The sequence below is a fragment of the Acanthaster planci genome, linkage group LG07 (assembly GCF_054643075.1).
Source record: "Acanthaster planci isolate LZ-2023a linkage group LG07, COTS_SCS, whole genome shotgun sequence".
Classification (NCBI taxonomy): Eukaryota; Metazoa; Echinodermata; class Asteroidea; order Valvatida; family Acanthasteridae; genus Acanthaster; species Acanthaster planci.
The window spans coordinates 4,993,390-5,017,302 of NC_141783.1; the positions used below are offsets into that span (position 1 = coordinate 4,993,390).

General features: G+C 44.4%; 1 protein-coding gene across 3 annotated transcripts in view; it reads left to right on the plus strand.

Moving 5' to 3' along the window:
* LOC110989477 (ras-related protein Rab-40C-like) overlaps positions 1-23,913 on the plus strand; it is an 87,972-nt gene that overhangs the window by 22,086 nt on the left and 41,973 nt on the right. For all 3 annotated transcript variants that reach the window (XM_087139437.1, XM_087139435.1, XM_087139436.1), the window contains exon 4: positions 8,180-8,318. In XM_087139437.1, coding sequence (XP_086995563.1) covers positions 8,180-8,318 — 139 coding nt within the window. The remainder of the gene's footprint in view (positions 1-8,179; positions 8,319-23,913) is intronic.

The following is a 23,913-nucleotide window of genomic DNA, read 5'->3' on the forward strand; positions in this document are numbered from 1 at the left end:
ATATCCTCCGTAAATATGTACCGTATGAAGAGGTAGTTCAAATGGCAGTACATTGAATGTAAAATATCTGGTGCAATCTTGAACATCCCCTGCAAACCCAAGGTACATGTACGTGTACTTAACCACTTGCTGCCGGGTGCTTTTTTTAACCGTTACATGGGCTGCCGGGCGGTTTTTTCATATTTTCGTTTTTCAAAAATCTTCAAAAATTCATATCTTTTTTTCTGAATGCCTAAACCCCATAAAATGGGTGTCCCATGTTGAGTCTAGCCCTCACAAGCAACTTCCATTGACCCTTCAGTTTTGCGGCCACGCCGCCCGCTCTGTATACAGCCCCCATTGTATGTGTTACGTAAGGACTCGTTTGTTCCGGGCCTTGGCCCAGTGCGCTGCTATGCTGCCGTGTTGCTATGCAGAGCGATTGACGGTCAAGACCTCAGCGTGCATTATGCGATGAGTGAATGGGAAGCTGTGCACGTGCACTGGGCTTGAGTGAATGGGAAGCTGTGCACGTGCACTGGGCTTTGTCAACTGTTCAATGAGTGCGGGCAATGACGGACAAATGAATTCATGCTGTAAAAAAAGGGGTCTAGAAGTGTGGCTTTTTCATGGTGCTGCTGCATGTAACTTTTGCTATTTTTTGAAGCTGTTGGGGATTTTTTGTGTTATATATTTTCCCATCTACCAAACTTATATCCCCCCCAAACCGCTCTCATATTTTACTCCTGACTTGTTCATTTTCCCTCCCGTAGTGTAAGATATTTCCCTTCCCAAACTTTATTTCCCAAACAATTTCAAGTAAAATTTAGAAACCAATAAAATAAAGTACACATAGAAATACAGACACAGACAAATATTTGCAGAGAACTTCTTTTTCTCTTATTTTCTTCTTGTCATTTCTCTTGTGTTTTCTTTTCTCATTGAAATAGTTGAACTCATAAAAGTAGTAAAATAAATTTCCACTCTTTCTAATCAAATAAAAAGCAAACACCGGTGCAAGGAATAAAAAGTACTTTCCAGAAACTTTGTCTTTTTCGTCATTTTTTTCAAAGGTTGAAACTATGACAACTCCTAAAACCACCAGTAAATGACATATTGTTTTACACTAGATAAGTGGGGCATCAAGTCAAAACACACATAAAAAACACAAAATATAATGTGGATGAAAATGTCCATGAAAATAAAGTTCAAAGTGTCAATTAGTGGAGAGTGTGGTACTCCTTGAAGCAGGGGGCGACGCAGAGGGGCTGGTGGCACGTGTCGCACTCGAAGTGTGTCTTCTTTCGCAGACCACGGGAAGCGCAGAGGACACACCGCCGGTAGCGGAAGTCGCCATAGCTGGTCCTCTCAAAGTCCACAGGGAAGTGTCGGCCGACAAAGCGGGAGTTGGTGAATGGTGGAGTTTCCTGCTGAGGGCAGTACTCGGGCAAGGGCTCGTCGAACAGCAGCTCACGGACAAGACTCAAGCGGTAGTCGAGGAAGGAGAGGCGGTGACCAACGGCCAGGTACACGGTGTAGCTGTTCACCAGCGTCAAGTCGAGCAGGTAGAAGAAGAGCTTCTTGTACCACTCGAGGGACTTACGAGTTGCTCAATGATTTGTCGCTAGTTGGTCGCTCTTGTCAACGCCCCCCATCAGGGCTCTGCACAAACAATACACGGATTACCTCCGCTAATTGCAGCACTCTGCGCTGAAAGAATACAGGGATTGATTGGCAGTGCCTGGCAGCTCTCAGCAGCTCGTACTTTTATTCCAGGCTTTGATAAGTTTGGTCACCCCGGCTATAAAATGAGTTCGGTCACCCCGGCTATAAAATAAAGTCACAATTCACCGGCGAATGATGGCCTAAACTTTTTAACTGACAGCCCCAAACTTTTTAAGAAACGCCCAGCAACTTTTTTCTTTTTTATAGTAAAGTTCCAATTTCGGAGTCCCCGGCCCTGAATATAAGACCTATGGCTCCGGTACCGGAGCCCCCAGCTGGAAGTGGTTAATGTGGGGCCAGAATTCTGCTTTCTTCTGCTTCCTAGATTTACCATTTTTCGCATGTTCTTTTTTTTCCACAGAAAATGCTGGGCACCTTTAACTCAGTCCAAATTCAGTCACAAAATGAAGGCAAAGTCAAACCTGGAAATCTTATGCAAAGCATTGAATGAAATATGAGTTAGAATGCAGTAAGTCCTGGGGTAAATCCACTTGATGAAGGCAAGTATAATGAAAATACAGTGTCAATTCATTCTGCAAAATACAATTGAAAAGGACACACTAGCTTTGGTCCCAAAAAGCTTGAAAAAATTCTAAACTCGTGGGAGGAAAAATGACATAGCGCCACAGAAACTTTCAGCAAATAGTCCATATTAAAGCTGCATCCCACCGTACACATATGAACAACAACTGGCTCGCCAGCTATCGGTGTTTTGTTGCTGTGGCAACAAGACATTGAGTTATTGGATGGCTAGCTAGTCCTACAGTTTGCAAGTGTGTATTCGTGTATGCATTTCAAGACAGCAACATATTGCACTCTGCTTATGTGCTCATCTTTTCTTTCTAAACAAACGGATTGTCATACCTCAGATCTAGAATAAGTATTTTCTCACCAGACTTTTGTACTGAAATAGTTAAAGGATTAATTATGCAATCGAACTCTGCCATTATTGAACTCAAGAATTCAGTTTTTGTCCTAAAGGTCTATGATGGCTTTTAGTACAATTCTGAATGGAGGATGGTGTTTCTTTAAAGGGAATCTTGTAGCCTCTATGTATTATATCTAACACCTCTGGATGAGCTTGAATTTTTTCCCGAAATGTTATTGCAGACTTCATGCACCCTTTGTTCATTATCAAAATAATTATCTTCATAAAAGTTATCATTCTGTGCTTCTGTACTGTGCTGTGAACCCACAATGTTCTCAACCAGGATGTGTCTATCGAGAGCTGATGTCTTTGGTTCTGTCAGCCTGGATGCTGAAGCATTCCTTCCTCCAATGACCTGTTGTCCCACTCTTGAAAACAGATGTCTTTAGGTTTCGTCGCTGATCTAAAAATAGTGGTATATGGGAGGTGAGACGGTGGTCTATAGTGGCTACTGTAGTGGCAAAAACATCTTCTTGATTAGGAGGTGACTCTGGGACATGTCGTTTCAAAAGTGGAATGACTTTGAGCGATATGGAGTCGTGGCTTTCTTGCATTTGGCCACAGCCGGAGACTGAACAGAGCAAATTTATTTGGCTTCCTCCAAGTCGTCTGCCAACTCACCGCTGACATATTCATCTACATGCATAAACCAGTCTCATTTTGCCTACAACTTGTATGGGCAGTCAGAGTTAACAGAAATAACCCCCTTTGATTTTACCTCACATTTGTTTAAAATAGACCTCTGTCCCATTAATTTTAAATTGGGTGTATTTTCATTTAGTATTTTATAACACATGTATGTGTATTGTCGTCTGGTGTTCTGATATCTGCGTGAGATTTTAACACTTTGGGGTCATTCCATATGAACTCAACCAGAGGTCCCATTGTGACCCCTTCAGATTTAGCTCATTTTTTTTTATGAAGACATCTACATGAAACACGAACTTATGCAAAATTTTGGGCTTCTACTCCTTACGGTTCTTGAGAACTCTCCCAAATTTCTGGCCACGCCCACGTTTTACACTCGCAAGCCATAAATGTTAAATTGAAAGGAATTTGGAGACCAATTTCTTAAAAACGAACAGGAATTATTGGCTGAATGAATGTATCCTGGGTAATTAGTGCCCAGACTTTCAGAATCTGCCATCAGAAATGGCTTAAATTGTATGGTTACAGAGTTTCTGGCCCCTGAACGTTGAAATTATTGAAAATCGGAAATAAAAAGTTCAATTTTTGAGGGCTCCCCTTAGTCTGACATTATTCTACTGGTAAAAAGAAAATTGACAACACAGAAGATTTGGTTTAGAAGTTATGAGCCCTTGGAAAACCCCCCAGTTGTAAAATGGGGACGTTTTCACCTATTTTTGGCTGGCAAATTCACTCTGTGGGCAATTATCCATGGTATTTAAATTTTTTGCCTCTTAAATCATCATATCTTGCCTTCATTTGGTCAAAGTTTCAGTTTGTTTTTGAACTGGTTAAGGACTTTGTAAAAATGTAGTCTACTTTTGTGTAAATGGCCTATTTATCCCTGGGATATGCCAAGGTTGATAAAGGGGTTATCTTGTGGTACAAATATATCAAACAGTGGTCCAGAGCAGCTTGTCTGTCATACACTCAGCCTTTGGATAAAAAGATCTGCAGAAAAGGAATTAATAACATCACTTTTTAGGAGTCCTCATGAAACAAGATAGTGAGAACAAACTGAACAATCTCCTGCTCTCTGGACTGCAGACATAGTGTTATGTACAGGTCATACATGAACTGAAGTACTCTACAGTACCATCACATAAATCAACTTACCACACAAATTAGTTCATGTGAATGAGGGCAGCCTTTTCACTATGAGTGCAGTATCAGTCTCCTGATGACGGACAGAGCATACTGTCCGAAACTTTGAGTTCCTCACGGTTCTTTTCAGAACCATACAGACTCACAAAGAGATTGTACCCTTGCCTGGTGCTACCGCAAGCTTTCCACCTTAGTTGTCTATCACCATGAATAGCTTGAAATCCCATATGAGTACAGTATCATCAAAAACGTGCACTTTGTCCCTGCAGTTCAGGTACTGAGGCTATTGATATTACATATTGAAAACAAAAACATTATAAGCAGTTAGATGAACGTTATTGCTAAAAATGCAAACAACAATAAATTCCAAACAAAGTAATATTGACATGAATTTTGGGGAAATATGACTTTTAGTACATACATGTACACTCATAACCTAATTTATGTAAAATGCTGGGTGTGGCCAAGTGCATTCGGTTCCGCATCACTACATGTACATGGAAAAAGAAAGCTGCTCATAGCGACCGTGGTCTATATGTTTGTAAGGATACAAATTTCTACAGAAATAAACTTTGTTTTCTTAATTCCACTGAAATAAGGCAGTTCTGTGCTCATCCAGTTGACAGCTCCTTTTAATGTACCATGTGACAGTTATCTGTTGCTGCTGCTTGCTTGTACCGCCCATTCATTTTAGACACCCAATAGCATGGAGATTTCCATGGGCACGTGTAAGGGGCATGCACGTGTACATGTACGTGTGCAGATGTTGGTAGTTTACTTTTTGGCAGCTGAACTCGACTTCGTTGCTTTCGTCGGCGATGGTAGATGGCACAGCGCTCAATACCGTAATTTCATTGTTTTATTTTCACATGTGAAGGATACTTCAACGATCACAATGATTCAAAGATGTTCAGTTTAGTTGTCTTGTGCGTTTCGTGGTATTAAAAAATAAATTAGACGTGAATTTGAGTCGGGCTTGCCCGATAAAAACTAATATGTACATGTACATGTAGGCCAGTACACGCTTCAGGGATCAGTACCATTGGGGATTGGACTGTGAGATCGGACTTTATTGCATGCAGACCTTGTGACACAATGGTGATTGACATGAACCAAAACCCGAACACCCCAAAATGAAGTCATGATAATTTCAAATATCGCTATTTTTTTTTCACGATATATCAGGGAAAAAATGGATATTGAACAGGCCTACCATATGCCTGTTGGCGTGGTTAAATACAAGGCTTAAACAGACATAGTATTATGGCCTCTTTTTTATGTACGATTTATTGGCAAGACGGAAAAGTTAATTCTTTTTATGCAGTTTCTTGACGACTACTTCTAGGGTTTCTTTCGTTGCCACTCACAAATTCTCTTCAAGCAATTTTGTGAGCTATCTTCTCGTTCAATGCAAATTGAACCCAACTACTTTTGACATGGAATTGTAACTTGCTCTCTTCAAGGACTGGACTTGCTGGAGGGCTTTTTCATTTTCATGCTTGTGTTCTGCTGTAACCTTGTCAAAATGTGACTCGAGTGATCCCAGGGCCTCAAAACTCCTTCTTTCATAATTTCGGAGATGTCATGAATGGTTATAAGGCCATAACTGTTTAGCACCTTGAGAACCCGTCCACATTGCATATCTGTGTTAGATAGTGGAATTTCACTGGCCTCATTGTGTTAAAAGCAATCAATGAGTACCACATCCTTGATACAAAGAGAACAACCGTGGAGCATCACCATTCCGTAGAGGAACTCATGAATATCAAATGAAAAAGAGGCCGCACTATCTGGGATGATGTCAAAGGTCAAACAGCCCACGATGCAGCAAAACTTTTCTCTAACGTCACTGCAAGATAATGACGGAACCCGCAAAATCACCACGATTGTTATTTCGGACTATGATTTTCGGAAACATACTTGTAGAAAATGTGATTGGTGCAGTCGTAGAAGGAGGATGGTTTGCGGGTACTTTTTTGCACTTTTTTAAAAGCTTGTTGTACATCGATTTTGATTTCTAGCTGTTTTATCGCAGTCAATTTTTTTGAGAGAATCGACCGACTTAGAAACCTAATTAATTGTGAGAGGTATTTTTTAATTTCATGATGATGGTTTTAATATGTGTAAATATTATCACCTTTCACCACATATAAATCTGTGTAAAATAACCGTGGGGATTATCACTCCTCAGTAAATTTTATAGGCTAGGATTTCAACAGGTTGTCACGTCCATCTGAAATGCTGACGTTCAAGACTTTAATTAATCAACTCTAATTAAGTTGAAAGATGGACACAGTCATCATTGTTCCAGATATTAGCCACGACTTCCCTCATTTCATTAGATGTTGGGAATTAATTCACTGCCCTTCACTTCATGAAAAATGATCCCCCCAAAGTTGAACACTATCTAATGACCCATATTTGGAGGAACCTGCCACATGTATGTGCATGTCGAAAGACCGATCGGGAACTGCCTTCACACAGCGTCTTGAATTGATACACAACCCATGGCATGCTAACAGTGCGGGCCATTCTGCTTTACACTATGGTAATCAGGTGTGCAGGTTATAGCCATTTATTAGACTATTGTTAGCGATTTTGTTTATTTGGACATGTTGGAGATTAATTGTACATGCATCAACAAAAAGACGTACGTGGGTTGTTGTCTTCCCTCTAGAAGCTGTTCAAGCATCATACATTACATATACTTATGGCCGACCATCTGATACAGGTCTGGATACTCCTACACTGATCGTTTTATTGTCCATGGTGTATGAATAGTCTGTTGCCACTGCATGTGAACACGAGTGCGCACGCATTGACATGTATGCAAAACAAATACATTACATTCTACTCCACCTTCAATGACTTGTACTGCCTTTTTTCAGAACAAATCTCACGTTCTTTTGACCAGCTAAGAGTAAGATTCCAGGTTTATGCATCTAAACGCATCTAAAAGATTTCACAGCATTTGGATCAAAAAGAAGCCAGCTTACATTTTTTTTATACATTCCTGTTGTGCATTTTTTGCCAGTACGTCATCAAATCAAAGCAAACACAAATTTGACCTCGCATGTTTTTGAAATCTGCCGTGTTGTTGTGGAAAGAAAATGCCTTTTATTTCTCATCTTGATTTTCATTGGATAAATTCATTGTATATTGGTTTTGAGTGGCCAATGTATCTCCAAAACCGTAGATATATAAATAATTGAAGCCTTTTGAGTACCTCTTTAATATTTTTAGTGAAACAGTGTGAATGTAGCCACAGGTAACAAACATCTTGGGCCAAGACTACAATGAAGCTAAATTAGCTACACAACCACCATGCCCCTCCAGATGCTGATTTTATGATTAGTGCGGTCTAAAGTTGTGAAAAAGGGGGGTCCACAAGACAAAAATATGAAAAGGCCTTCTGAACCACTCTTAACATATCTCGGTGTGATCTTGAAGATCATAGGGCAAAGATAGTTTTTGTGGCCAGGTTATTGGACATAAAATTGCATTAAGAAATGTTGACATATTGGACCCAGATAAGCAGGAATGATGATAATAAACTGAAGCTTTTGCATGCTAAATATTGTCAGATTCTGCATGTCTTATGAATGCTCTGTTTATAATATGATTATTGTATTTTCAAAACTATGTCATGTTTAAATACAGGTACATGTAGCATTTTCTGTTGTAGTTCAACCAATTTGTTCTATGTATGACATAAGTACTCAAGGCATTTGTTTTTGTTTTGGTTCCATTTACCAGGGATACTTCAGGCCAGGGCAGGTTTTGCACGATTCTCCGTTCCTATTCCAGGGGAGCCCAGGGTATTCTGCTTGTCTATGACATCACTAGTCGGTGGTCATTTGATGGCATTGACAGATGGATCAAAGAGATTGATGAGGTACCCCTAGTCATTTTTGTCATTTGTCAAGTTTATTATTTGCTAAGGTAATGTTACTGTAAGTCCCAATTTCATGGAGCTCCTGTGCAGGAAACATGCAGCCCTCGGACTAAAGACTGTTAGGGACACCCTACCTTTGGTAGGGCACCATAGCCAAAAAAGTTATTAAGGCCAACAGCATTTTGGTAAAGGGCAAAGATGCCAGTCATTATAATGCTAATTAAAATTGAAGGAATATGTCCTGTATCACATTCATCCAGTCCAGTGGTAGATCCAGCATTCATTACTGTTGACAGTACTTGCAAAGGGAAAATAGCTAGCACAGACTGGAGAGCACAGTATGAGCATGTAATGTATGCTTGTATGCTTTAGCACTCTTAAGGCCTTTTCCTACTACATGTAGACTATCAGGAGTGACCCAAGTGTGATGAGTCAAAGTCTAATAAATTTCCAAAATTCAATAAACTGTGATGCGATATCATCGTCATTACATAATGCCTCAACTCAGGAATACGACTCAAGTTCACTGCTTTCATCCTACCCCAAATAGTCACTAGATATGCACCTTAGGTTACTCGCTAAAAGCTTGATCAACTGTAGTGCACCCTCTACTCCCATGATACATAGCGGAGCGGCTGCCATGTTCATCCGTTTTCTTAGTGCCATTGTTAATGGACTTGTTATTTCTGGCATCTTTTAGCTTTTTTGAGTTTCCATTCTGTAATATATAAATAATGAACTGTAGATTCCAATATTATTCCTAAATATGTGTTATTTGTCGTTTTGTGTAGTATTTTTTCTCTCCCTCTCTCTTAGTATGTGCATGCTCGTAGGTTACCGACGTTGATTGTGTGGCTTGTGCCACCTAGTGATGTTATATAGGGTCAACTGGGTGACCCGGGACAGTTCGGGGCTTAACACATTCAACGGTTTCCAACTCTCCCCACAGACCAACAGGAGTCACTCAGCAGTCATGATCGCGGTGTTGAGGTTCAAAGCTGAGACTTTTGATTACCACGCTAACAGTCCGCTCTTCCAGCACACAGGCTGGTTGGAACTGGGGTTAGCCAACGATGACACAGAGGGGACTGTCTGACTGCCTCATGCAATGAGGCACCACCTTCAGACACTCTTTCAAAGGGGGCCGCTTCCCCATTATTATCCGAGGCAGCCTCGGTGAGTACAGTGTCGGGCCACGCAGGCACAATGCTGTCCTTATGATGGGCAACAGAACCCACCGGCCTGCTTTGCCGTCGAGGCTTTTGCACATATGCACTCTGTCATCCAGCTATCATTTGGAGCTTACCGGGCAGAACGACTCCGAGGCAACTACCCCAACGGTTCATCAGACTGCTTTAGCTGACAATGAACCAATTACTCCTCCAACACCTTGGCCCACCCATTGTCATCTGCTGACTCGACCGGTTCACCGGGACATAGGAAGTGCAAACACTCCTCGTCTTCCTTCGCCAGAAGCCTGCACCTCCAGCAACTCCCCAGACCCTGATCCGCTACCCTCAAAACCTTGTCTGCATCCACCCCTTGCAAGCCAGTCTGCCCACAGCAACTACATTATTCCTTCTTGCACTGGTACCGGACCCCAGGTGTGATGCTGATTTTGACATTTCCCACACCGTGGATCATCCACACACCGAGCATGGTGGGTCCTCTGAAGACAAAGATGTCACCTCCGCAGCTAGCCTTACACCCTTGGAAAGCACGTCTCTGTCTTCTTCAGAGAGACATGATTCAGATACTAGGTCTGCCCTCTACCACGGCCAAGGCCTCGTCGCACCACCTTGCTAAATTGGAGGTCGCAATGCCTCTTTTCTCAGAACTACCACTGGATCACTTGTGAGTCGAGATGGCTAAAGTCCTCAATGACCTGAAGCAATGGCGTGCATACATTTCTAAAGCAGCAGCCTACTTCCAGTTTCCTCTCCGTCATGGATATTCCTGTCACCGCCAGAGATAAACTGGCTTCAGATGCTCACAGATCAAGCAGGAAAAACCCATTCAAGAACAAGGCTTCCCTCGACCTTATCCTAACCAAGCTTGATAGAGCCTCGTGGCCAGGTCTTTGCTTTACTGCTTTTCTGTTACTTTTATCGGAGAACCTGGCGCACCTGTAAGGAAGACTGACCTGTCACTCTGGATTTAGCAGCCGTCGCACTCCGGGCCCTTGATGAGAATATCAACAGTGTTTGAACAGTTTGCATTGATCTCCGCAATAGCTATATATGCTCAAAATTCAATGTGCGTGATGCCATGAATATTCCCTACGAGAGGTAGAGTCAGAACTTCAAGATTTCCCGCTTTACGGGAAGGACCTTTTTTGCTGGGAAATTCCTGGAAATTATGGAGGCAGAGGCAAAGTGAATTGATACCACCCACAAGCTAAGTCTTTGGGAATTACCCCCCTCCTCCACCACCGTGTCAGTACCGAGCAGATGACCACCAAGCGGCACCCAACCCAACAGAACGGCCCCACATCATGGGGACTCTGGCTCTTTTCAACACTTTTGTCAACCCATTCAACAGTCTGGTCGTGGATGTCCCTCCTCTTTTCAACTTATAAGGTTGTCGCAGAAGAGTCACAAGGGAAGAGTGTCTGGTCCGCACTTCCCCCGCTCATTCGGGGGACAGTGCAAATAACTTTACAGATTTTCCTGTGACCCAAATCCTGAACCTGTCGGGGGCCACCATCACATTGGACAGTTAAGTGCTTGCAACCTTCCTTCATGGTAATTCTCTTGAATTCCTGAGCACCCGTACATCCGTTTGTACTGTCCTTTGCCTGACTCAAATCCCTCTCAAGAGAAACAAGCAAGAGGCACTGGAGTCTGAGATAGATGCTGTCCTTCAGAAGCAAGCCATCAGTCCCGTCCCCATGGCATGTGGGAACAAGGGTTTTATCTCCATGTTCTTCCTCACTCCAGAGAAAGAACCATGCAAGTTTATCCACCCGAAGAAAATCCGCATGGAGATGCTCCGGACAGTAACCCAGTCTTCCCATCCTGGCATGGGTATCTTCGATAGACCTGAAAGATGTCTACCTTTACATTCCGATCCACCCACAAGACCAAAAGTTTCTCTGCTTCATCTACAACGAGAGCTTGTTTGAGTTTACTGCGCTTCCCGACCAATCGCATAGACAGCCTTAAAAAATGAGTGAGTGTCTTCACATCCAGACAGTCAGCTCCTGCCTTACCTTGAGCTGATGGCCAGCATGGTAGACCTGGTCCCCATTTGCCGACTAACATGAGACCGCTACAGCTATACCTACTAGTGCTCTTCCCATAGTTCCCATCACCAACCTCATCCACCCCAACCTCCAGTGGTGGCTGATGAGAATACACCTTTTTCGGGGATCACTTTCCCTAAGGCAAACCCAGAGGTAATGATAACCGCGAATGTATCCCAACTCGGATTGGCGTCCAGGCATTAGGAACTTTGGAGCTCCAATTCCAGGGGAGCCATATCAATGTGCTAGAATTTCAAGTGGCATTTATCACGCTACAATACTTTCGCTCGAGCATCAAGGTCAAACGCCTCTTGATACACTCGGACAATTCCACAGTGATGGGCTATATAAACCGTCAGGGAGGCACCCATCCTCTTCGATGATGCCTCTTGACCAGACAGATGTTCCTCTGGGCACAGGACCAGTGGATCAAACTTCAAGCAACTCAAATCCCAGGAGTCAACAATTTGATTGCAGATGCCCTCTCTCAGGGAATGATACAGCCAACAGACTGGACACTGCACCACAGCATGCTTGAACAGATCTTTGCTGAAGTTAAAGGAACATTGACATCTTTGCTCAGCTGCCAATGTTCTGCACCAAATTTCATCACCGGCAGGCCTGGGCGGCAAAGGGATGCTGGCCTACTGCTGGCCTACTGCTGTGGGGGAGGATTTGAAGTCCACAGTGATAGGTTGAATAAAACATGTGCACAGTCTATGGGATTTGGGGTTGAATAAAAGAAAACAGCCAAACAAATATTGACAGAGGCAAAGGCTTTGTGAACTATGCGCAGAAGCTAAAAATTCAGCTAATTGACAAATGTACTTGCCTTTTTAATATAGTATAACCATAGTATAACAAACACAATTGTTGCTTACAGTGCAAAAAAATTATCCTTCTGAGAAACAGCTGCCCGTCTCATGGCGATCTCATGCATGCCAGACTCACCCCAAACCACTGCCCTACCAGGGAAACACTTCTTGCCACTCCTCTTATCCCCCATTGCCACAACCAAGCCAGCTTTAAGCCGCATCCCATACTGCCACCAAAACCAGCCAAGCTTACTCTGGACGAGGATTTTTATCACACACCACCCGCTCTTTTGAGGGGCATCGTCAATGACTACATCATTTCGCTACCCATGACCCCCGATTCACGTATGTTCATGCCACTCACTTAGTTTGTGGCATACGTACTGAATCCCACTATAGCCAAAAGCCAGTAACATGGCTCTTGACTCGGACAGGTGGACCCCAAAAGTACTCAATCAACATCAAGCTCAGAAAAAGTTGTTTGCCCCTAATTACCATACCGATTGTAGGATACTCAAAGTACCCTTTGCTAACTTGCACACTATAAAAATCCTTTTTCTGCCAAATTTTTGCCCGTCTTTCTAACATACCTCCGCATATCAGAAACGAACCACATATCAGACAAATGGCTCTCAATCTTGAAGAAATGATCTGATGGATACAAACAATTTACCAGTCTTCCAGACAGTATCACTGATGACCCGAGGGAAATTCGACAGAAGTGTGAAAATTGGGCACTTATTATTAAGGTGAAAACCACGGAAAATGACAAAAACGGGTCCCAATGAAAACGAAATGAAGTTTAAATAAAGTTTTCTGCCCAGAAGTAATAAACTTTTTTGATTAAAAGAGTTACTAGTCTTTTATGTGGCATCAAAGTTATTTGAAGGTAAACCCGGCAAAATTGGGAAATTAGAAACAAAGTTTGCTAAAAAACGATAATTTTTCATAATTATCCTCTGTCGTAAATTGACGTTTTCTACTTCCGGAGATCTTTCTTATCAGAAGCTATTGTATATCACTATTCGATAGATTCATGGCAATTGATTTACACACGAGGTCTTTAAGGGAAGTAGCAGGACAAATTCCTCACTGATATGCGTCGTCTGCTAGAATATCAGTTTTCAGGCCGATGACCATATGTTACTAGTGCACATGTGCGAATTCACAAACTTAATGCACGCACAGTCCACGGGCACTGAACATACATGGATTCTGAACCTGTCGGCAGTAGTCTGCAGAGTTCTAGCAGGGAATCACCTCAGACAACTTGGTACTCAAGACTGTGTCTCTCAGATACTCCCTAAAGTTCACATCACAAGCACCCCTCCATCCAAGGTGATACTACTCTCGACTCCAGTCCCACGCAACAGAGACAAACACCAGGCCCCGGAGGCGGAGTTAAACTCCCTGCTTCAAAAACAAGCCATCCTCTAACTATGACCCATCCAAGTGATGGATGGCTTCCTGTCAACATTCTTTCTCACACCCAAGAAAGAACCTGGCAAATGGTATCCCATCATCAATCTTAAACCACTGAAAAATACATCCGCCCCAAGAAGTTCCGTATGGAAACTATACAGAGAGTAATACGCTCCCTTCCAGTTCAATCTTGGGTGTCATCAATTATTCACCTAAACGCTTATAGTACGTATTCATGTCACAAAGTGTGCCAAAAGTGGGAAATATTTTCACACCTTTTCACACAAGTGGGAAAAGATTTTCCCACAAGTGGGAAAAGATTTTCACAGATTTTCCCACAAGTAGGAAAAGATTTTTCACAGATTTTCCCACAAGTGAGAAAAGCTTTTCACACTTTTTCTCACAAGTGGGAAAAGATTTTCACAGATTTTCGCTGGTAGTGGGGAAATAATTTTGCAAGCTTTCTTAAGTAGTATTTGTGCATGTACATGTAGACATCAGGAAGTTTGTGTTCTCTGTGGTTTAAACATGCGCATCTCTGAATATGGAAAGTGGAGGAAAATCAGTCTGAGAGACAAGTTCTTCAATTCTCAGGAATAAAAAAAGAAAAATTTGCTCATTTTTCGAACTGTTTTTGCACATCGTCTGCCCCTTTTGCATCCAATTCGCTGCGAATCCGCAGTGGAAAAAGTTGTGGTCAAAATGCTAATACAAATTCCTTTCGCATTTTTTCCCATTCCTTTTCGCAGCATTAACTTTCAAATGCAATGTACTGTACCTTCATATTCCCCTTCACCAATGGGACCACAGGTTCCTTCACTTTATGTACAAGGGAAGTACGTATGAGTTCCGAGCCTTGCCATTCGGCCTTTCAACTTCGTCTGGAGTTTCCACTCGGGTAGCAAAGACTGTTGCCGCCCATTTATGCCAGCTGGACATCATGATATTCCAATACCTAGACGACTAGCTGATCGGTGGCCAGACCCGAGACGAGGCCGTAACATCAACATGCCTAACCTATTACCTTTCCACTCATTTCAGATTCCTCATCAACCAAGACAAGTCAAGACTGATACCATCCCTACTCCCAACTTACGTGGGGTTATATACTGTATAACAGGTTTTGCCCTTACCCAACGTACATTAATAAGCACTGTATGCTCAGTGCTTGTCCGAGAGCTTGCGAAAAAACCTCACAAGCTTACTCGGGTGGGACTCGAACCCACGACCTCCTGCTTACTAGTGCAGATGTCTCAACCACTCGACCACCGAGCTTGCCGGGTTCGGCTGGCCGGTAAGACATCTGCACTAGTAAGCAGGAGGTCGTGGGTTCGAGTCCCACCCGAGTAAGCTTGTGAGGTTTTTTCGCAAGCTCTCGGACAAGCACTGAGCATACAGTGCTTATTAATATACGTTGGGTAAGGGCAAAACCTGTTATATATAATTAACATCTCCCCAACGCAAAAATACATCTTGAAAATTACGTGGGGTTGATACTTGATCTCCGCAAGGGCTTCATCACCCCAATGGCCGAGCGTGTTGCCAACCTACGGTAGTGCATGTCTCTCTTCCAGTCTGCCCAAGAACCCCAACCCTCACATGGCTCCATCGCCTCGGACTGATGGCCAGCATGGTCGACCTAGTACCATGGTGCAGACTTCACGTTACTGTTGCAACTCCACCTGCTTTCCCAATACTGGCCCAATATGGATCCAATCGATTGTCTAGTCCCTGTATCAGAAAACATTCATCAGCATTTGCTGTGGTTGCTGGAGGAAGATTACATAAAGGCCAAACTCCCATTGTCAGGAGCAAGACCCTCCATAGTGATGACAACCGACGCATACTGGGGTACGCCTTCCTGCCTGTCTCATTAATCCACATAGTCCTCTCCAAGATAGAGCACGAATGCTGCTGGATACTTTTGATCGCCCCAAGACAGTGGATGTGGATATGTCAGTCTTGGTTCCCCAGATTAACCAGGCTTCTGGTGTACCAACCATTCGTCCTGTCAGGGATGTGAAATCTCTGCTTCTTAGCAGATTTCTGCTTTTTTGCCACCGACAGGCCAGATTTTCTTCATTATTCTTCCTTTGCACAAGCTCTGATTTTTCCATTTTTTCTTTTTCTGCCTTGCCTATGGCCTGGCCAAATTTTGCACATGCTCTTTCCAACACCAAACGCATGAAAACACAGTACTTTAACCCTTACAGTCCCGAATGCTACAAAGTACTACTTAGTAGTAGAATGTAGTACTCAGCCCTGTCACTTGTAAGAGGACATGACATTATTATTCTCTGCAGCCATCAAATACAACAGAGAAGACAATGTACCATACAATGCTGTGGCACTATGAATGCATGGTTTCATTGTTCTCTGTACAAGTAACAATGGAATAAACCTAGCCAGAAATAGTAATTTTATAGCGCAAGGTTCTTCAGGCTCAGAGTGTCACATTGTAGTACTGAGTACTCTAAGCCAAACAACGCCCAGTACTGTTAGGGTTAATAGGTGGAGCATCGTAATGCGTGCCATTGAATCTACTGTAAATGTACAGTATACAAATCTGTGCGGGTATTTTTCGGCTCTGCTCAAACGGCAAGCCTTGTTTGTAAAGAGCATCCTGAGACCATCCTGTCATTGTGTTGTGATTGGCTGCAAGTGAAATATCAATATTCCTATATGTGCCAATGGGACTTGTTACAGCCCTCAGTGGAAGTAATGACTAACAATCCCCACTAACACTTGCGGTAGCAAACAGTTCAGTGTAAATTTGCAACTTGAAATAAATTTTTGTCACCGCTGATAGAGGGTTTCGTAACTATAGCTAGGCAAAGTTTTGTGTCATGCATTGTCACACGGTTTTTACATGGTATTTGTGTATTGTTTTTTACAAGATTTCAAATAATTTTTGGACATAAACTCATCAAAATGTCAGTGCAACATTAAAATATAATTGTTAACCACTTGCTGCTGGGTGGATTTTTCTTGAGCAAGACAAGATGCCGGCTCATTTTCAAGATTTACCGTTTTCAAAATTTCTCAAAATTTTATCATTTCATTTAATGGCCATTTATACCAAAATGAGGGACTCTTTTGGCACTACTCTAAAGCTGACAGGTAAAATTCATTGACTCCTGAATATTTCAGCCAGGCCTGCAGCCTCAGAAAAAGAGCCCAGAATGTGCGGTGTTACCTAAGATTCTTTTGTTCCCGAAACCGGCACAGTGCACTGCTGACTTCTTTTCAATAGGGCCCAGATTTACAAAATGTATAAGACTTGAAGGTTTTCATGGTGAAAGGAACTAGATTTATAGTAAAGATTGCAGTAACACCATGTATTTATGTCTTCTTTGAGTATGTGTGGTTCTGAGAAGAACTTCAGTCTCCTGAAGACGGACAGAGTACACTTTTCGAAAAGTCGAGTTATTCCCCGGTTCTTCTCAGAACCACACATACTCAAAGAAGAGATAAATACATGGTGTTACCGCAATCTTTACTATAAATCTAGGGCCCAGATTAGCGTGCAGCAGTGCTGGGTGGCTCATTGCTGTGGTGGTGGAGCGCTTTTGTCTCCCAGTGGTAATCCCCTTGCTCTAAATGCCTCAAACCATGGTATACTGTTTCAAAACAAAGCTTGATTATCTCCACTACTGAGAGCGAAAAAATGTCGGTAATGTTTAGCAGCTCAGTCTTTTGTGCTGAGCACGGTCTTTTGTTATAAGGCCCAACTCTTTTGTCCCAGTTCCTGGCTCTCCAGCTTTGCATATAAAGCCTATGTACTCAAAAACGGGTCGCCCAGCAGGGAGTGGTTAAAAGGCTCTTACTTGGATACAATCAAAGTTGTAAATCCACAGAAATGGATGTGGATGGAATACACTGTAGACAGGCAGGCGACACAATCCGCGACCAGAAAATCCAAACGCCTGGACATGCGATGTGCATTCTTTGTAACAAAGAATTGAAATTTTGAAAACATGGTCAAATAAGGTGAGAAAAGGCCAACGCACTCTACAAACCTCAATATCTACTTCCTGCAATCTACGCAGATTACCAATACTATATTCATTATTTCCTAGTCCATTACTCCATTCACTAAATTCTCAATCACCCCACAGTGGGCCCTCACTCACTCGACCCCTTAGAGTAGCCTCCATGAATTGTCCTCTTTCTTAACCCTAACACTTCTCAGTCCTCCAACAGGTGAAGGATTGAGGAGGGTTAGGGTTATTGCCATTATGTTACAGATGTGTTTTATCCAGCGCCAAAATTTGTGGAGTTTCTTCCACTATACCTCAACTTATGTTGTTGCTTCTCGATCATCCCTTTATAAGTCTTACTCTAGACTACCTTCTGTTCTTCTGAACGGTTAGACTGTTCCCTTTTTGTTCCACTTCTTTTATAACAGAGTCCTGGTTATTACAAAGTTATTTCTCTGGTCCGGGCTACTTTGTTTACCGGGTCTACTGTACCGCTTAGCGTAATCACTTATTGTCTGCCCGGCCATCGCAACCGGCATCTGCCAAGGGTCATTCCTTTCAGCTTCCCATGGGTCCTGACCCATCTTCGCGTGTTTCTGACTCAGGTCAGCCCTGTGATGGAAAGGAGTATCTCTCTCTTGGATGATCTCACTCCTTCTGAGTCCCTCCTTCACCTGCTCCAGTGTGCGATGATTCAGGTTCTGGGACTCCCTCCTCCCGATCTCCAACTGGATGATCAGACTCGCCCCTTGTTCAAGTGCCAACAACTAGGGTCAATTCGTTTTCTTTTTCAATTTCCCTTAGGGAGATTATCATACTTACTTTGCGGTACCCGATGTGCCAGCACTGGCCAAAGATAGGTTAACCCATGTAGGACTGAACTAGTCCCGTCAGACTGTTGCTGACCGATCTCTTCGGCTTGAGTCAGCACTCAAGGATTTTGACCATGTGGTCCCGCATTGGTATCCGCTGCATGTCCTTTGCCACCTCTTGGCTGAGTTTTTGTCCCGTGCATGCAAGGAGGCCTTGGGTATTTCTTACCATGGCCTTTCATTGCCTTGACGACACTTTGATTAGAAGCCTTGAACTATTCACTTGAGTTTCTCTTCACGACACATCGTCGTCGGGAGTCCTTGGCTAACACACACACAGGCCCTCCCCCGTCTTTGCCAAAGATCTCTTTACATGCCAGTATGGGAGCCTCTTAAAAGTGAGATCAAACACATAGACTATGTCTGTAAGATCTCCTTTTGCCAACCGGCTGTGGAATCCTTAAATTTTGAAAATATACACAACGTCCATTTTCATCATACCAAACTGAGTGATACATCAAAACAAAGAGCTCAAATTTCTCAATTCAATAACAAAATAAAACTCAAAAGTGTCTCTGATAACTTGAGACTCATTTTTGCAGGATGGGTCACATTCACGTACATGTATATTGCCTTATTGGATGTCAGATTCAAATGTAACCCATACCCACAACAGGTTTGGTGTTACAGCCACATGGTATTCATTACTTCAGAATGACCTAAATTTGGTTTGGGAGTGGTGTGCAGAAAACCGTATGCAACTGAATCCAGATAAATGTAAAGTTATGCAAAAAAAAACTTCAAAGAAACAATCTCTAACCACATATTTCCTCACTGGTGCCGAACCTCTACAAGTTGTCCATTCATATAAATACCGGGTACCTTGGCGTTATCCTTTCCAATGACCTTGCCTGGAACAAACATGTAAACATGACTCGTGCAAAATGTTCTGAAATAGCTGGTCTACTGCGCTCTACCTACCCAAACAGTCACTACATATTCAAATTTCCCAGGCACCTATTATTGTTCGCTGAAAGGATTTGATCACGCGTAGTGCACCCTGACCTCCCACAACGCAACACGGCTTTGCCCTCATGATCATCCTTCTTTTCTCAGCGCGTAACCTAATGGACATGTCTTTTGCTACACGGTTTTGTGTCGATTTGATCACCTTTTTGAATAAATATTACCTTGAAATTTTACCTGTTTGTGGGTGAGAGTATTTTCTCTTGTATATTTTTTGTGTTTTTCTTCTGTTTTTCTTATGTGCACCCTGCAGGTGTTTACTGTTGGTACTACAAGGTTCTATTCAGCTACGCCTGTGTCTAACTTACAGGTTAATTCTAGGCCTTAGTCAGTTGATTTCAGGCGGTTGCTGTCAGGATCTGTCATACTCCCCTGTCTTCTCCGGCTACTAAGACAAGGAAAAGGCCTCGCTGTCAGCCAGGGACTTCCAACCAGGATCTGGCCAGGCCCCTGGTTCGTTTGGCCCCACGGAGCTGAGGGGAAGCTCCATGGTTGACTGTGGAAGACCCGAGCAGGGACACCGCCGGGATCTGGCAAGGACCTTGTCTCTTTGGTCAATCACTGGCCTGGCGAGCTGGGACTCCCGAGGGAGTACCCCAAGCGGACATCTTCCAGGCCAGCCTTACCATCATCGCACGCCACGCCCTCCGACCGCCATAGCCCAGAGGAACCCCTGCGCAGTTCCAGCCAGCACTCCCCCGGCGACTCCGAAGAACACCCGCCAGTCAATGTCAGCCAAGAAGACTACTTCTCCAGCGCAAATGCCGGGATCCACCCCGGAGCCACGATACCCCGCAGCCGGACAATTCTTCGTCGGGCTCCGCGGAGCCTCTAGGGCTTTTACGCCGCCAGGGCCTCAAACCACCGAAGCCTATTCGAGGCTCGGGCTTTCAACTGGGCCTCACCGGGTCATCAGACCTTATCACTCCTGATCCTTCCGCCCGGAACTCTACAGATCCCGCCGACCTCGACCGGCAACGCTCCCCAAATGTTCCACCGCCCACGGCCCCATGTACTATCTCCGTTGTCGGGTCACCCGCTATTGGGAAATGCAAACATTCCCCCTCTTTATCGAGTTCTTCGAAATCTAAGAAGAGACACCGCTCTGATCAGGGGCCTAATTCTGAGTAGTGGATGTCTGCCTTTCTATCCATTAATGAAGCCCTGACTTCTATCACTTGTCGACTAGACGACAGACCACCACCAGCCTCCACCACTTCGGACCTGTTCCTGGCAGACCAGACCCTTCCACCTCCTTCGGCTGCAAGTCAACATGACACGCGACGGGGTTCTACACCGGACTCGCACCAGTAGGGCTTTTCCGAGCCGTCAGAGCAGGCCACCCCCCCCAATGAAGGCACCTGCGCCTCAGAGCAAGGTACGGCTCTGTCTCCGACTGCACAACCAGCATTTTCTTTGGACGAGGATGAAGTTGGCTCCGTCAACGCCCTCACTCCGTCTGAGGGGCGCCTCTGGCTCCTTCAGCGGATTCAAGTGCTCAGCCTGCCATCAGCCACTCCACCCAAAGAGGACGCTAGCCACGGTTCGTTCAAATGCCATGCGGCTCGAATGGAGTCTATGGGACTGATTTTTCCTGAACTCCCGCATGAGTCCCTTGCTAAGTCAAAGCAATGGCACGCCCTTCCTAATCGAGTGACAGCATTTTATCATTTCCAATGCCCTTGATGCGATACATATTCCTTACGAGGGAGTTAAATCTTGCCTTCAGCAACTGCTGCTGTTCGGAGAAGACGTCTTCGCCGGCAAGTTTGCTGACATGCTGGAGGTGGAGGCTAAGTGGATCAAGGCGGCCAAGAAAGTATCCTTCCGCGCGCCACCGTCTTAGACTCCACAGAGAACTCAGCAACGTAATGCCAGCCAAGTCGGGCCCACTTCAAGCCAGACTTTTTCAATGCGTCGCCCTTTTCCGGCCTCCTCAACAATCAAGCCAACACCAGGCCTCATCCCGTGTCATTCCCAAGGCAAGTCAAACCTTCCAGCGCAGCGGGAATTCATCCTGCACCCCCGTTCATTCAGGGGACATTGCAGATGACTGTTCCGTTTTGCCTTCGGTGACCGCCATTTCCGAACCCGGCGACGGCCGCCTTCAACTGTTCACAGTGTTCTGGAAAAACATCACCTCGGACAGCTGGGTCCTCTCAACTCTTGCCCATGGATATTCTCTCGAGTTTACAAGCACCCCACCGTCCGAGGCGATACTACGTCCAGCTCCTGTTCCCCACAACAAGGACCAACGTGTGGCGTTGGAGTCGGAGATAAATTCCCTTCTTCAGAAACAGGCTATTGTTCATGTTCAACCTGACCAGTTGGGAGTGGGGTTTGTTTCAACATTCTTCCTCACACCCAAGAAGGGAACAGACAACTGGCGTCCTATCATCAACCAGAAGTCATTGAACAAATTCATACGTCCAAAGAAGTTTGGACAGTGGTACGCTCCCTACTGGTTCCGTCGTGGGCCTCGTCAATCAATCTTCACGATGTTTATCTCCACATACCCATTCACGATCGGGATCGCAAGTTCCTCCGATTCATATACAAAGGGAGAGCTTATGAATTCGGGGCCCTGCCATTCGGCCTATCAACTTCACCCGGGGTCTTCACACGAATTGCCAAAACCGTTGCAGCTTATCTGCTCCAACTAGATGTTTTAATTTCCCAGTACTTAGATGACTGGTTGACCGTGGGCCGATCTCGAGACGGAGCCATAGCTGCAACCCGTTTCACCTGCGACATCACTTCCTGTCTCGGCTACCTTATCAACCACGAAAAGTCGAGCCTGACGCCATCCCAGCTCCCGACATATCTAGGGCGGTACTCGACCTCCGCAGGGGTATAATATCACTGATCGACCGAATAATCGATCTTCAAAACTGCGTTTCTCTTTTCCGGTCGTCGCGGTCACCAACCTCCCTCGCTTGGCTTCATCTTCTCGGTCTTATGGCCAGTATGGCGGACCTAATGCCTTGGTGCAGACTCTGACTAAGACCACTACAAATTCATCTGCTCTCCTACTACCTGCTTAAAGGTAAATCCCATCGATTTGCCAGTCCATGTCTCAGACGATGTCCATCAACATCTACTATGATGGCTGGAAAAGGACCACTTACTTGCTGGACTCCCCTTTCGGCGAACCAAACCAGACGTAGTCATTTCAGCCGATGCGTCATCTTTCGGATTGGGGGCCTTCCCTTCCTGCACATCAAGTATCCGGGACCTGGAGCACCGAGTTCTGAACAAACCACTTCAATGTTTTGGAAATTCAGGCTGTCTTCGATGCCCTACGTCATTTCCTCTTATACATAAAGAGAAAACATGTTCTGCTCCGCTCAGACAATTCCACGGTAGTAGCGTACATAAATCACTAAGGCGGCACACACTCTCCCCGACTGTGCGTCTTGACATGGGAAATTTTCAGCTGGGCTATGGATCACTCAATCAACGTGCAAGTGATCCACATTGCAGGGCTGGACAATTCCAAAGCAGATGCTCTGTCTCGTTGCACAGTTTGCCCAACGGAATGGACCCTTCATGCCGACATAGTAAAATCCCTGTTCTCGGCGATAGAGAGACCACACACCGATCTCTTTGCATCAGCGGACAATGCTCAACTCCCGGTGTTTTGCACCAGAACGCCCCACCCGCCGGGCGTGGGCCACAGATGCTCTACATATCAATTGTACCGGCCTACTCGCGTACGCCTTTCCTCCTATCTCTTTGATTCCATGGGTCATATCCAAGATAGAACGCGAACATTGTTGGATTCTAGTCATCGCCCCTTTCTGGCCGCGTCAGCCTTGGTTCCCCAGGTTGACCAGGGTCATGGTTCACCAGCCCTTCATCCGTCTGGCAAGGCCAGACATCCTTCGACAGCCGAAGTTAGGACTTCTTCATCCAGCACCATAAAGTCTTCACTTACGTGCTGTCTCACAATTCTTCTGCTCGGCAGGACTTTCTCACGACACTGCGGCCATGGCCGCACGAGGAAGACGCCCTTCAACCCGCAAGGTGTGCGACAGTCAAATACGACATTTTACTACGTGGTGCAACAAACGTGCTGTGGCTCCAACCGACACTCCTTTAAATATTTTTCACGTACCGTTTCAACCTGGTCTTACAAGTCTCCACGATCCGCAACTATAGATCGGCCTTAGCCGCTATACATTCTGGCTTTATAGATGGCTCCCTATATCCAATAACACCGCCCTTCATTATCTCCTGCGTGGTATGTTTATTGAACGCCCATGCGTTGAAATGCTTAGTCCTGTCATGGGATTT